The sequence below is a fragment of the Schistocerca serialis genome, chromosome 3, assembly GCF_023864345.2.
Source record: "Schistocerca serialis cubense isolate TAMUIC-IGC-003099 chromosome 3, iqSchSeri2.2, whole genome shotgun sequence".
Classification (NCBI taxonomy): domain Eukaryota; kingdom Metazoa; phylum Arthropoda; class Insecta; order Orthoptera; family Acrididae; genus Schistocerca; species Schistocerca serialis.
This window is the reverse complement of record NC_064640.1, coordinates 991,984,494-991,999,426: the sequence shown is the minus strand read 5'-3', so window position 1 is coordinate 991,999,426 and position 14,933 is coordinate 991,984,494. Positions and strand designations below refer to the sequence as shown.

The following is a 14,933-nucleotide window of genomic DNA, read 5'->3' as shown; positions in this document are numbered from 1 at the left end:
ATGTAACAGACATGTATGTCGGAAAAAGTGCGTTACAGAATAGCTCGATAGCAAGGACCCTGAACTACATCAGTAAAATGTTACGTCGCAGTACTTGGGTGTTTTTAAAGTAAATCGCTGCTGAGCTGTAAGATCAAGTGGAGATGGAAGGGTAACTAGGATAGCTGTTAGGTGTATGGAGCAACAGCTGCGACAGTTGAGGTCGACTACCTGGCCATACCATTCTTCCTTTCAGCCATTCAGAGAAAGTGTTGTAATGTTAACCTGTCTCTTAACACAGTAATATGCAGGCACATATCCATATGTTTCCAGCGTGGCGACTTACCAATGTGGAGTGCTTGTGGTGTACAGATTTCTGCAAGCCTGATTTTAACTTACTATTTTCTATATAGTAGTAGAATTATGGGGATCAGTTTATAGACTGATGTACACTATGTTTTAGCTGACAGTGAGAGTAATGTGTAAACATACTTGCGTCTATAGTTTTGTGCATCATCTGACCTCTTTCCGACTTTATTGTCCTGTTGGTTAGTTCATTCAGTTGTTTATCAGCGATTGACCATCTAACATTTGTTACCTGTTATTTTAAACATTTTTAATTAGTGTGTGTTTTACTAGCATATTTTTAAAATTGAATTTCTATTACTCATTATAAATATCAAGTGTTGAGCTTGAAAGTGAGCTGAATGTTGTTTGTGGTTTGGAGTGACCAATGAGATCCTAAAATTTGATCTTATCGGTGATGCAGTTGACAGTGTCACAGCAACATTTGTTTCACATTATTCAGTAAAAAATGGAGCAACTGAAAAATGCAGAGTTCATTCTAAATGTAATTTTAATCAAACAATGTACAGTAATTAATTCATTACACAAAACATTCAAAATGTACACACAAGCCCAGAACACACTGCACGGCGTTTGTGCTGTGAAATAACTGAAGCAACTCTGTGACAACTATTCCGCACAGGAAAAGTAAACTCAAAAATAAATTACAAGTTTCACTCACATACTTTAATTCCTGAGCTCTTTAAGTCTACAGTTTACCACTATTGTTCGTTCTAACCCTCTCGCAAGTGTCCAGTGTAATTAGGTTTACGGATATGAAAACAGGTCCAGTTATGACTGCCATATTGCAGAGAAAACTTAGTTCGATATACTGTTATTTGAAAGGCAAAGGAACCGCTGCTGAGGCTCTTCGCCCCTACAATGGTTCTGCGTTTCTTGTGGAACGTCTAATGGATACTGCATGCATTTGCAAGATAAACAGAGCTTTGCAGTCTCTGTCCCGAAACAGTCTCATGGAATCTTATGGAATTATGCTGCTGTTTGTCTGGCTTGAATAGAGCTAATGAAATTATTATAAATAACCCGACTCCAGACAATCATAGTCAGCTAATCACTTATTCCCATTAGCTTTGAATAAACTAAGTATACTCAGTGGAAACTGAAGACGAACAGTTGTCTTATAAATGGTAAGTTGAGTCGAATGATGTAAAAAACTACTGAATAAACAGTACACCTTCCGAATATTTACTTCATCGATGGTAGCTTGTAATATACACAGTAGTTTAGGTATCAACATCATTAAATATGAGTAAAATTTTGATTATATGTAATACATTGTCCGGTAATAAAACATTCAGAGGAATAGTCAAGTAATCTGAAACAAACATGTGCGGCATGCAGTAATCTGCATTTCTTTGGTATAGCTTTCCTTACAGTCTTCAATATTCATTAGTACACTTTGGAGGCCCCTTAGGAACCAATCTCATTTTAGACAGTCGTTATCGTATCTCTCGACCCGTTTCAAATGTTCTTCCAAACTTGGTCGCAGAGAACGCTTAACACATATTCCTTGCCTCTTAAAATATAAGTTCCTTTCTTAACCTGGTATTGCACAAAAACCATCTTAGCGATACATGACGAGTATCGTTTAAAACCGAGACACGTCTTTACACACATAAGGATTACACAGTAAGCAGGCTGTTAGCTAAAATTACCACTCGCACTGCACAATTCCCGCATGCTAATTTCCTCGTGGCAACATTTAAAGATCGTTAGCACACCTGCAGGAAATCTGACTAGGGACAGTCACCTAACGACATCCGAATTTTGTTGAACATACTACGTAGGAAAAAGCTTGTCTCACTATAATAGAAAGTATCGACAAATATTACTGCAGTCTACTCGGTATATTTCGTGTAAATATACGTTAATTAGTTCTGTTAATGTCCGTTCAGTATTTCTGGATAATTAAGAGGGGAGAAATTTTATGTCCTAAAAAGGGCAAAAAATATGATGTATCGTGTCAACAATATAGAAAGGATGAACCTTTCTGCAATAACACAGGGTGCCAGCAGACGAAATTCATATCTCTTCGTAGTATAGAAGAAGACACAGGCATTGACTCGATGTAAGACAGGTGTTTTCCTCGAAGGCGAGAAACTCCTTTAGATTGAGATTTGGAGAAATGGCCGTTGCAATTCGTTCGGAAGCCAATAGGGTAAGGTACATATCTTAGAGTTTGTACAGAACGACTCGATTTTAGCACTAATGCAGATTTCGAAGACGTTTTTATATCAGTTCCTGTGACGCTGCTCTTTCCGGAAGTTTGTAAGAAGCAATCATTAGCCAACATACACATACGTTCGAACAAATAAAATAACTGTAAGGTACGTCTGTCCCACACCACTGGACGTCTAAACAAATAACAGAGACCATTTCTCGGCAGCCAGTTTTAAGGCATTTCACTATTTATGAGATACCTAGTGCCCTCTATCACATTACCTATCTGTTAATTCTCTACGACACAGCTAAGAACTCGAAAGGTATATAACAATTTAACGCGTCCAGAAAAATACGAAACTACGAAACTGAATGGTCTGCTAGTACGTAACTCTCTTTGTCCACGAAAAAGGACAATTGCACGTCACAACGAGGCTCAAACTTATCATAATTCTTAAATGACGCAGGCATTGCGGGCAAAAAAAGATCTACCGATAAACGAATAACTCGAGTTAATTTTACGAGACGGAATTCTGTCAGTGCAGAGTGTAATAGCCAGTTCTCCAAATTTCAGAGAGATGTAAATGAGATTATCACCGTGCGAATAATACTTTGCTTTTATAAGTACGACTCTATTTAACAGTCTCCCGAACGCACGAAATTCGCGTAAATTTCGGATAAGTACAAATTCGACATAGTTTCTTCCGTGTATGTGAAGGTCAGGCATTATGTCAGCTGCGAGAAAGAGAAAGACGTCTCTCGAGTCCACTTCGGAATGCCTGCAAACATCCTCACAACTGAGACACACGTTCGGCCGCGAGTGCCGCGACTAGCAACGGTCCGCGTCTCAGGGCTGCAGCGGCGCGGGGCCCAGCAGCGAGAGGGCGGGTCACAAAACCTTGGACAGGTAGGCGGCAGGCGGCAGGAACGGCGCCAGGAAGGCGTGCTGGTGGTGGTGGTGGTGGTGGTGGTGGTGCGCCGTCACCGGGAACGCCACGGCCGCCGCCGGCGCGCTCTCGTGCAGCTTGCGCATGTGCTTCTTCAGGTCGAAGTTGCGGCAGAAGCCCTTCCCGCAGATCTTGCACGTGAAAGGCTTCTTGTCGTTGTGCGTGTGCATGTGGAACGTGAGGTTGTAGATCTGGTGGAAGGCCTTGTTGCAGATGTTGCACTTGTACGCCTTCTCGCCGCTGTGCGTCAGCTTGTGGTTCTTGTAGTTGCCCTTCTGGTGGAAGCCCTTTCCGCAGAACTCGCACACGAACGGCTTGTAGCCGGCGTGGATGCGCGTGTGCGTGTTGAGCGTGGAGCTGCGGTTGAACGCCTTGCCGCACGTGTGACACTTGTGCGGCTTCTCGGCCGTGTGGATGATCTTGTGCCTGCACAGGGTGCTCGCCTGCCGGAAGCCCTTGCCGCACGTCTTGCAGACGAAGGGCCGCGCGCCCGTGTGCACGGGCATGTGCCTCGTCAGGTTGTAGTGCGCGTTGAACACCTTGCCGCACTCGGGGCACGTGAAGCTCTTCTGCTTGGCGGGGTTGGCCTGCGACTGCTGCTGCTGCTGCTGCTGCTGGGGGCGGCGCCCGGGCCCCGAGCCGGCCCGGCCTCCGCCGAAGGAGGCGGTCGCGGAGGCGGCGGTCGCGGAGGCGGAGGAGGCGGCGGCGGCGGCGGTGGCGTCGAGGGCGGCGTCGCGTTCCGCGGGCGGCGGGCTGGGCGTCGAGGCGACGGCCAGCATCGGCGGCGCCCCCGACGGCACGGCGGCCGCCCCCGCGCCGGGGAAGGCGGCGGCGGCGGCGGCGGCGGCGGCGGCTGCGGCGGCGGCGGCGGCCGGGTAGTACAGCAGCGGCGCCAGCGCCGGCGGCGGCGGCGGCGGGGGCGGCGGGGGAGGCGCCTGCGGCGGGGGCGGCAGCGCGGGCCGCGGCACGTACTTGCGGAAGGCCGAGTCGCCGCCGCTGGCGCTGCGCCGCGGGTCCGGCTCCATGATCTTGGCGATGCTGAACGCCAGCGGGCGCGCCGGCTCCTCGCTCCGCATCGCCATGCACTGTAACAACGACGCCTCGTTACTCCGTGCCGCACCTCTTTCTCCTATTCACTTAGCAGCTACTGTACGCGTGCATCGTTAATTATCAAAATAAAACTTCGTCTTTTCATTACAACTGGGACATACGTGTCCCACGATAGGTTATGAGGGGTTTATTTTATTTTATGTAAATTAAAGGTGAAATGGATAGAAAGGAAAGGAAAGGGAAGAGACCGACGATACTGGCTGCGAAGCGAGTTACACGGAATTAGCCGCGGCGAGTTAAAACGTGTGTCGGGTCGGGACTCGAACCCGGAATCACTACGCACTCGCGTTAAGCACTGAGCCGCCGTGGAGCGTACCGAAATAGTCTGCGCATTTGCGACCTTTTTCTTGGCACTAGCAAATTAACCGTCACCAGTTGCTGTAAAAAAACAACCAGTAAATAATGTAAACAACGACAGATGTAATAATACGTGATCAGCCGTCTGAAGATAAGAATTTTGTTTTTGGGGAGAGGCATGGGGACAGGAAAGGGCGGACACAGTATACTTCAAGCTGGGTGGAGATAAGGCGCACAGGGGTCGAATCCCGACACCTAGCCACGATGCCTCTCCCCTTCCTGTTACTGTGCCGATCCTATCGTAGTACTGGCCTACTTTTTATGCTTACTTATTTTTTATTTTTATGTGCTTTTTGTTTCTTTGTTTTCTTTTGGCCCGAAAGAACAGACATAATGTATTCACATATTTCGTTTTAACCTCCGATCGGGCGTGAAGCTAAAACCACAGTGACAATCCTGTGAAGTTTTGTGCAGATGTGTTGCGCAGTATCTCTAGTACGTCCGCCTATCGCGTCAAGTCGCACTTTTCGGGTCTGAGAGCACAGTCAGCACGTAAAGATGACAAAAAGATAGTGTTCGGAGACATGTGTAAAGTCTTACGGAGGAGCTGCGCTCGGTTTCGTGGAGCCCACGTAACGTAATTGTCATGCGATTCCCTGTTCGCAACAGTTTTCGACGGCATACTGCAGGCACAACGAAGACGCTCCTGCGGCATTTTCGTTGGGAAGTGTTTGATCACCCACCATATAGTCCGGACTTGTCTCCTTTTGACTTTCATCTCTGCTCAAATGAACCGCTGGCTGACACGGACAACGAGCTGCAGTCCAGGGTAGAAAATTGTCGGAAAGCACAGGAGCCTGCGTTCTATGACGAGAGTAGATGAAAGCTGGTACAGTGCTACGACGGATGTCTGAAGTCGGAGCGGCGACTATACAGGGCGGTCCATTGATATTGACCGGGTCAAATATCTCACGAAACAAGCATTAAACGAAAAACTAGAAACAACGAAACTCGTCGAGCTTGAAGGGGGGAAACCAGATGGCGCTATGGTTGCCCCGCTAGATGGCGCTGCCATTTTTACTGCGTTTTTTTAAATAGGAACCCCCATTTTTTATTACATTATTTGCTTCGTGATACATTACTCGTGTTAAAGTCGACCGTTTACCAATTGCGGAAAAGGTCGATATCGTGTATTGCTATTGTGATCAAAATGCCTGTTGTGGGTTGGCAAGAGAGCCAACCCGTTTTTGAGAGGAAGCCGAAAGGCACGCGTTTTAGCTCACGCAGGCTGGCGTGAGGTCTGGAACAGATCAAGGAAATGAGACTAACAAAAAACGTACGTAGCTGCTGGAATACTTAACTTTAATCCATAATTGGTGAACATCGCTCTTGACGGTACATGTTTTACAGCATCAATAGTAACTGGTAATGGCGCCTTGCTAGGTCGTAGCAAATGACGTAGTTGAAGGCTATGCTAACTATCGTCTCGGCAAATGAGAACGTATTTTGTCAGTGAACCATCGCTAGCAAAGTCGGCTGTACAACTGGGGTGAGTGCTAGGAAGTCTCTCTAGACCTGCCGTGTGGCGGCGCTGATAGTGGCGACACGCGGGTCCGACGTATCCTAACGGACCGCGGCCGATTTAAAGGCTACCACCTAGCAAGTGTGGTGTCTGGCGGTGACACCACAATGCCCAACGGGCGTGTGCTATGTATGCTGCTCGGTATTCTGGACCACATCATACAAGTGTCCGGACCGTTCGCCGGATAGTTATGTTACTTAAGGAAACAGGAAGTGTTCAGCCACATGTGAAACGTCAACCACGACCTGCAACAAATGATGATGCCCAAGTTGATGTTTTAGCTGCTGTCGCGGCTAATCCGCACATCAGTAGCAGACAAACTGCGTGAGAATCGGGAATCTCAAAACCGTCGGTGTTGAGAATGCTACATCAACATCGATTGCACCCGTACCATATTTCTATGCACCAGGAATTGAATGGCGACGATTTTGAACGTCGTGTACAGTTCTGCCACTGGGCACAAGAGAAATTACGGGACGATGACAGATTTTTTGCACGCGTTCTATTTAGCGACGAAGCGTCATTCACCAACAGCGGTAACGTAAACCAGCATAATATGCACTATTGGGCAACGGAAAATCCACGATGGCTGCGACAAGTGGAACATCAGCGACCTTGGCGGGTTAATTTGTGGTGCGGCATTATGGGATGAAGGATAATTGGCGCCCATTTAATCGATAGCAATCTAAATGGTGCAATGTATACTGAATTACTACGTATGTTCTACCGATGTTATTACAAGATGTTTCATTGCATGACAGAATGGCGATGTACTTCCAGCATGATGGGTGTCCGGCAAATAGCTCGCGTGCGGTTGAAGCGGTATTGAATAGCATATTTCATGACAGGTGGATTGGTCGTCGAAGCACCATACCATGGCCCGCACTTTCACCGGATCTGACGTCCCCGGCTTTCTTTCTGTGGCGAAAGTTGAAGGCTATTTGCTATCGTGATCCACCGACAACGCCTCACAACATGCGTCAGCGTATTGTCAACACATGTGCGAACATTACGGAAGGCGAACTAGTCGCTGTTGAGAGGAATGTCGTTACACGTATTGCCAAATGCATTGAGGTTGACGCGGCCGCGCGGGATTAGCCGAGTGGTCTGGAGCGCTGCAGTCATGGACTGTGCGGCTGATCCCGGCGGAGGTTCGAGTCTTCCCTCGGGCATGGGTGTGTGTGTTTGTCCTTAGCGTAATTTAGGTTAAGAAGTGTGTAAACTTAGGGACTGATGACCTTAGCAGTTAAGTCCCATAAGATTTCATACACATTTGAACATTATTTTTTTGAGGTTGACGGACATCATTTTGAGCATTTATTGCATTATTGGATTATTGCATTATTGGAACAACCGAAATAAAATGTTCAAACGTACCTACGTTCTGTATTTTAATTTTAAAAACCTACCTGTTACCAACTGTTCGTCTAAAATTGTGAGCCATATGTTTGTGACTATTACAGCGCCATCTATCACAAAGCGAAAAAAGTGGTCCAACTAAAACATTCATATTTCTTTACTTACTACACGAGTATGAAATAAAAAATGTGGGTTCCTATTTAATAAAACGCAGTTGACAACCGTTTGACCTATGGCAGCGCAATCTAGCGGTCCAACCACAGCGCCTTCAAGCTAGACAAGTTCCTTTCTTGGAAGTTTTTTCGTTTGACGCTTATTTCGTGAGATATTTGGCCCGGTCACGATCAATGGACCACCCTGTATAGAGAAGTAGCTTGCTGGTGGAGCTAGATGTTGCAAATGAAACATATTTGATTTTCACTGTGGTTTCCATTTTGCGACCATTCAGAGATCTAAAAAATTAGCGCCTGTATCAGGGAACCAATGGTAATTTTCTGCACGTTATTGCTATGTATCATTGTCTCACTGCTAAAGGGAAGCTTACTAATGGTTTACAGATAGGTAACGCAGTGACCAAATTTGCAAAGTGGGCTTTCTGGACCATTCGTGTCAATTAACTGTACACACTGTGGAAATGAAATGTCTTATTACATTCGACGCCACATTGGGCGACCTGCGCTCCAGATGGGATGAAATCATGATGAAGACAACACAAGACCCAGTCCCTGAGCGAAGAAAATCCCCGACCCAGGTGGGAATCGAACCCGGGCCCGTAGTACGGCAATCCGTCACGCTGACCACTCAGCTCTCGGGGCGGACACCGCACACACTGTGACACACATTGACGTTTACTGCTGTCACAAAGGCTGACCACATTGAGCACATGGAACATGAATTAAAAACTTGGAGAAATGGTTCAAATGGCTCTGAGCACTATGGGATTTAAAATCTGAGGTCATCAATCCCGTACAACTTAGAACTACTTAAACCTCAGGACATCACACACATCCATGCCCGAGGCAGGATTCGAACCTGCGACCGTAGCGGTCGCGCGGTTCCAGACTGAAGCGCCTAGAATCGCTCGGCCACTCCGGCCGCAAAAAAAACTTGGAGAGATGCTTTTTCCATCATCATGTGTCTCTTTTCTGATTGTCTTACACTTTCAGCGCATCCTTCTCCTGAAACCCCAGAAGTACTGATGAACAACCGCGTACGTTCTACCGAGTTGGATGTGACGGGAAATATTTCTTTCATATTGCTAATTCTGACTATTAGATTAATTAATCAACCACGAATGTCTTTCATTCCGAAAAAAATTGTAGTGAAAGGGTTAAGGTGAAGAGTGATTTAGAACAATGAGGACAAACTGGAGCAGACGATACTTGGGATCATTGGCAGGAATACAAAGTTTCTATGCTATTTTATTTGTCTATAGATTATTCCTAGGTGCCTCTATGGTCACGTGTTAGATTACAAATCCTAAGACACTGAGATGAATACCACGTAGTCCTTGTCGATTATTTCACCTCTGGCAATGTTAGTTAAGGTGAAAAATGCAGAGCTGCCTCATGGTTCGGTGTCCAAGCAAAAGTGTCTCCCTTTGGAACTTTATCAGCGAGCCATTTCAAAGGTTAGAGGAAGGGAAAAGCACACCAACTCCAATAAGAACATACTTAGTAAACCACAGTGATGTTCCAACCAACCTTTCGGTTGATGACAGTTTTATCATTTTATGCCATTCACTCCTGATTTTCACTGCCACCCCTCTATTGTGAGCTACGCAGGATCCTTGTCGTATGATGGCCACCAACCGTTCAGACTCTTTTTATGGTCGACGATTGTAGGAGACCATTTCGTGTAGCCGGACATCCTTCAAGAAAACCTCTCCACTTTCTGCCGCAAGCACTACTACCCCTGCTGATAGAAGTACTTTCTCGGTTCAAAGAATCAGGTGAATGTTACGTGATGAAGCCCTCGCCCACTTTCACATTTCAGTTCAGTGTCACTTCACTAACATCTTTCCCTTTCCATGGATCGTTCAAATTATTCAATTGTATGACCAATCCGATCACCAAATCTTAATCCTTAGGACTTGCAGCTATGAATATACGTAAAATGTGATGATCGTCCGATGTGTGCACACACTGGAACTACGCATTCGTGCTGTCTACGCAGCCATCTGTATTGAGGCTGGTGCATTTCAACTAGTATGCCAGTCCATTCTATGGCGTGTGGGGACATTTATGACACCTCATGGGGTCTACTTTTAAACACTCTTTCATGGCGAGAGTGTGTCTCACTGCAATATGCTACATACGTTTCTACGTGATGCAAATAAAATGCTCCCTAGCATGGGACCTATTCATTTCTGGAAATATTTTCATTAGGTCTCATTTGTTACTTATCTTTATTTCTAGCAATTTATCAGCATTTTTCATAATGACTCTGATTAGCCGGTTCACACGTATAAAAAAACGATAGACGAAGTAAATCATACTATTAGATCCTATGCCAACTGTGAAGCCGACAGGCGCACATATGGTTCCAATATTAGTAATAATAATCAGTACGGAAATTATTATGCACCAGATCTAGAAAATGTCTGACTTACTTAGTACAGCATATTGCGGGAGTACAATATCCAGTTATCAAGCTCTTAAACTTAATATGCAGTTAAACACAGGCATGAACAATAAACAAGCAGCTAACATGTATTGCTAAACGTATGACTTTTCAATATACATAACATGTTGGCGCATAACAATCTCACAAAGCATCGTTAGTAAACAGAGCTCTGTGAGAGTGTTACGAGCCACCATGGCATTTATAAGGCAGGGTCTTCTATGTGTCATATTACAGATTTGCTGCTTGCCTATTTTTTAGACTGAGCTTAATGGTATATTAATTTTAAGAGCTTGATAATAGGATAATGTAGTCCCGAAACATGTTGTTCTGAATCAATCATACAATTTCGAAAACTACTGCGTTATAATATCCTCACAGATAATACGATGAAGTTGTACAAATGCTTCACATCAGATAGTAATAATAATGATGTATTTTTAGCAAAGGGACGTCACTAAAACCATTTGATAGCGGAAACAGAGCAAATGTTAAGATAATATGACCGAGTCTTCACTTCCAAATAATAATATATAGCAGTAATAAACGTATTTTTTGCACAAAGACGTTATTAAAATAATTTGATAGCAGAAACAGAGCAGACAATATGACCAAGTCTGCAGTTCCAAACAACAGGTTACAATGTACACGTATCAGATGATAAATCATTCATTATTTAACACACAAACAAAATTACCTTTTGAAATCATTCACTGTAGCCTCACAAATAAAATTTTACATTAAATATTCAAATAATAATGATTTAAAGAGGATCCGTTTTGGAACATGACATCTTCCTGTGTTGAGAACTTTATTTCTGTTAAATTAGCAGCTCTGTCATAGAATGTATGTTTTGTGTTCCTATCGTGTAGGCTTTTGTTCAACAGTTTCTTCAGTTTATGGTCTTGTTTCTCTAGCTTCTTTTCTATTGCAGTTTCTATGTGGGATTCCACGTGCTCAATAATGTCATAAAGTGTTGCAGGGTGTTTAATGTGATTGCCTAGTTGTAAGTGAGTTCTGTATAGTGTGGTGTTAAGCAGTCGTTTTTTCGAGGACCGTTCTTGGCTTCCCTTTCTAAGCCATGCAACTTCTGGTTTTCTTTTTGCGTATTGTACAGCAGATGATATGTTGTTTACATTAATGTTTGCGTAGTTAGGAATAACATTCTTAGATAAACGTATTTTGTTAATCTTTTTATTTAATATGGTTTGGTGGGTCTGCATTGCTGTATTCGTGTATTTGTTGTAGAGCTTCGAGGGAAATGCTAGTTATCGCGTACAAACAGTAACACTGGAATTTTAAGCGCTATTCCTAGGCTTGCAGAAAAGTAATAAAGAATTAAAGAGGGCCAGCCTTTTTGCAAGTACGCAATTGCTGTTTTGCTTTAATACCCAAACATGTTTCACCATAGTTGTGACATCCTCAGTTTTTTTTTTTTTTTTCCTGTCACTCTTTTTCTGGAGTACATACATACAGACTTTATTCGGGTTAGGAAACATGTCACATCGTATTTTGTTGTCATTTAAATTACATAGGTATTTAAATTTTTGTTTACATCGTGTGTGTTCTTTGGCTGCCTCATAAAATCAGTCATGGGTCTAAATTACGACACCACGTCATCTGCAAACATGAAGACGTAAGGGATCGTCGGAGTTGAATTTTCGTTTACAGTAGCACATTTAAAAATGTATATTCCCGTAAAATCGGAGCATATACCCGTTTTTTATGCTTACCAATAATGTATTTGACTTTTCCTGAACTGTGGCTGGCTTTTATTTGTCTGCCAAACGTGTTTTTTGTTATTTTATGTATATTTAGAATGACCTGTGGACATCAGTAAACATTTGTGAGGCTTCTGTACGGAGAACTATTTGGCGTGGTTTGTCCCAATGGACAAAGTTAGCTACGCACAAGAACTAAACACAATCATACAGACTGCCAAAGAAAATTGTTTCAAAATGAACACAGTAGACAAATTGAACCATAAAACATAAACACAACTGACATCGCTTGTGCGCCGACTATAACATCACGTTTAAACTCACTTAAATCTTGTTAACCTGCCATTGTAGCAGTAGTAACCGATTTAACAACTGCGCCAGACACTTGTTGTCTCATATAGGCGTTGCCGACTGCAGCGCCATGTTCTGCCTGTTTACATATCTCTGTATTTGAATACGCATGCCTATACCAGTTTCTTTGGTACTCCAGTGTAGGACAAACAATATACTGCCGAAAAGATTGGAAAGATTAAAAATGCCCATAACCGCCATAGATAATACAACAAAGCAAGTGTATACAGCTAACGTGTTATGCCAAGACTGTGATTGAATATATAGCGCTTGCGGTAGAGGAAAGCGCTTCTGCTATTACGGTGGATGCGTATCTCGTGAGTGGCTGGTGGTCGGCCCTAGCTATGGCTCTGTCGGATGCAGGATAGGTATGACATCAGGATGCTCACCTCACCCACAATGAGTATGCCTGCCTCGGATTTTAGACGATCGCACTAGGGAAAATCGACACTATATTGAATGCTGGGCTACAACAATTGTTGAGCAACTGTATCACCCACAAACACCTTCTCACTATGGGGCACAGAAGCCACGCCTCGACACGTGTCTCTCTGCCTGCCTCAAGTCATAGGGCACAAAGACTACCACGAACACAGCGCCACAGCGATTCGTACGCTAGAAGCATGGTGAAAGGTCGCCTGCACTGAACTACACGTTGAAAATCACATGAGGCGCTGCATGCTGTTGGCCGACAAGGTTAAGGACAATTTTACGTGCGATTTAATGGGATCCCTGATACATTTCGCATGTCTCATCTGCAGATGTTTCAGAAATCTCGTGTCCGATCGTAAGTATGGGTTTCTTTCCTTCAGCAACCTACAGCTCACATATATCTTTCACAAGACAATGACACCTCAACCACAGATTCCAAATGAGGAACACTCATAGGAAAAGAGGGTGCCTAGGTGCGCATCCACTCTCCACTTTCGTTACCAGACCTGAGTCCTATTGAGGAAATCGGGCTGGCATAGATGTGTGCACATCGAAAGTCTGTCTGTGACCTGTGATCTGTGTATGAGGAGTGAGGCTACCCCAGCATTCTGTGGAGGCCGTGACTCGACTCATCGCCGCCGACTTCAGAGCGAAACGTGGCACTAATCCATAATAAGACGATATTTCTAATTCATTTGCTTATGAGAGTACAAGGTACTTCATTGGCTCCAAACATTATATCTCTCTACTGAACCTCAACGCGCAAGGATAAGGTGATTTCTTTCGGGGCAAATAATAACCTGAACACTATCCTAAGATGAGCATAATTCATATTCCCTTTAAATTATCAGTTACGACCGTAAAGCTATTGAAATTGTCTTTTCCACCATCCATGTACATATGTCAGCTGTGAAGAGGGATAGCAGATTAGGGTTTAGCGTTTGTGCCACAGCGGGGTCACTAGAGATGGAGCAGAAGGTCAGAACATGAAAGATGGTGGAAATCTCCTGTGGCCTTACTGAATCAAACATATAGCCGTTCGTCGACAACGACTGAAATGGTGCAGCAGTTAACACAACGGATTCACATTCGGGTGGACAACGGTTCAAATCCGCGTCTGGCCATCCATATACAGGTTTCTCCACGTAAATTCCGGGATGGTTCCTTTGAAAGGGTACAGTTGATTTCCATCGACGTCTTTGAAACATTGCGAGCGTATGCTCCGTCTCTAATGACCTAGATGTCGACGGGACATTGAACCCTAGTCTTCCTTCCTTCCTCCCTTTCGTCTCCAACGATTTACGGGAGCCGTGACAAAAATATAAGTCAAATCGTCCCGAGAAAGACTTGAACTCTCGAATAAGAGTATAACGTTCTTTGATACAAATAATCGATTGCTTCTGTGAAGATATGGCGTACTTTAAAGTAACCTTGTGCTCTAGTAATTATTTTTTAAAAAAGTACACTGCTGGAAAATGTGCAACACCGTCAAGGACTCTGTTCAGTGGCATCAGAGTATAATATGTGGCGTTGTAGAGTTAGTGATTCATTTGCCAGTGTCATCGGGGATCAGATGGCGCTCAGGAGGCCCGTCCGTGCACCCTCTGTTTTGACTCTGCAGGTAGTAGCTGTGCCATGTTTAGAGGTGAACAGTGTTTGAAACATTCATTCTAGGGTGTAACTATGCTACACAGACGAGTATATACTCCTGGGAACAACTTCAGACATATGAACGACGCTGCATTGTGATAATGCGCTATGCTGGGTGAACGTATTGATGGATAGCTGCATCTCGAGGCACAGTACATCGTTGGTGTGTCACTCTTTTCAACAGTGGTCTGTAGAACATTCTAACACCTGTAGTCCAGGTTTTGGACACTGTCGTAGTACAGAGTACGTCAATATCGAGACATTGTGAGAGCAGCAGTGACCGACCGAACATCATCCTGGGACGCAATCCCAGCTATGTCATGAGGGGGTCATTGGGAGCCGTGTGCTAGCAGCAGG

General features: G+C 44.4%; 1 protein-coding gene across 1 annotated transcript; it reads right to left on the bottom strand.

Annotated features, from left to right (window-relative positions):
• Positions 1-817: 817 nt before the first annotated feature.
• Positions 818-4,528, bottom strand: LOC126471355 (fez family zinc finger protein 1-like). Its single transcript, XM_050099477.1, has 2 exons — positions 4,409-4,528; positions 818-4,051 (listed from the first exon to the last, which is right to left on the bottom strand). The coding sequence occupies exons 1-2, from the start codon at positions 4,526-4,528 to the stop codon at positions 3,395-3,397; spliced, it is 777 nt and encodes a 258-aa protein (XP_049955434.1). The 3' UTR covers positions 818-3,394.
• Between the last annotated feature and the right edge of the window lie 10,405 nt (positions 4,529-14,933).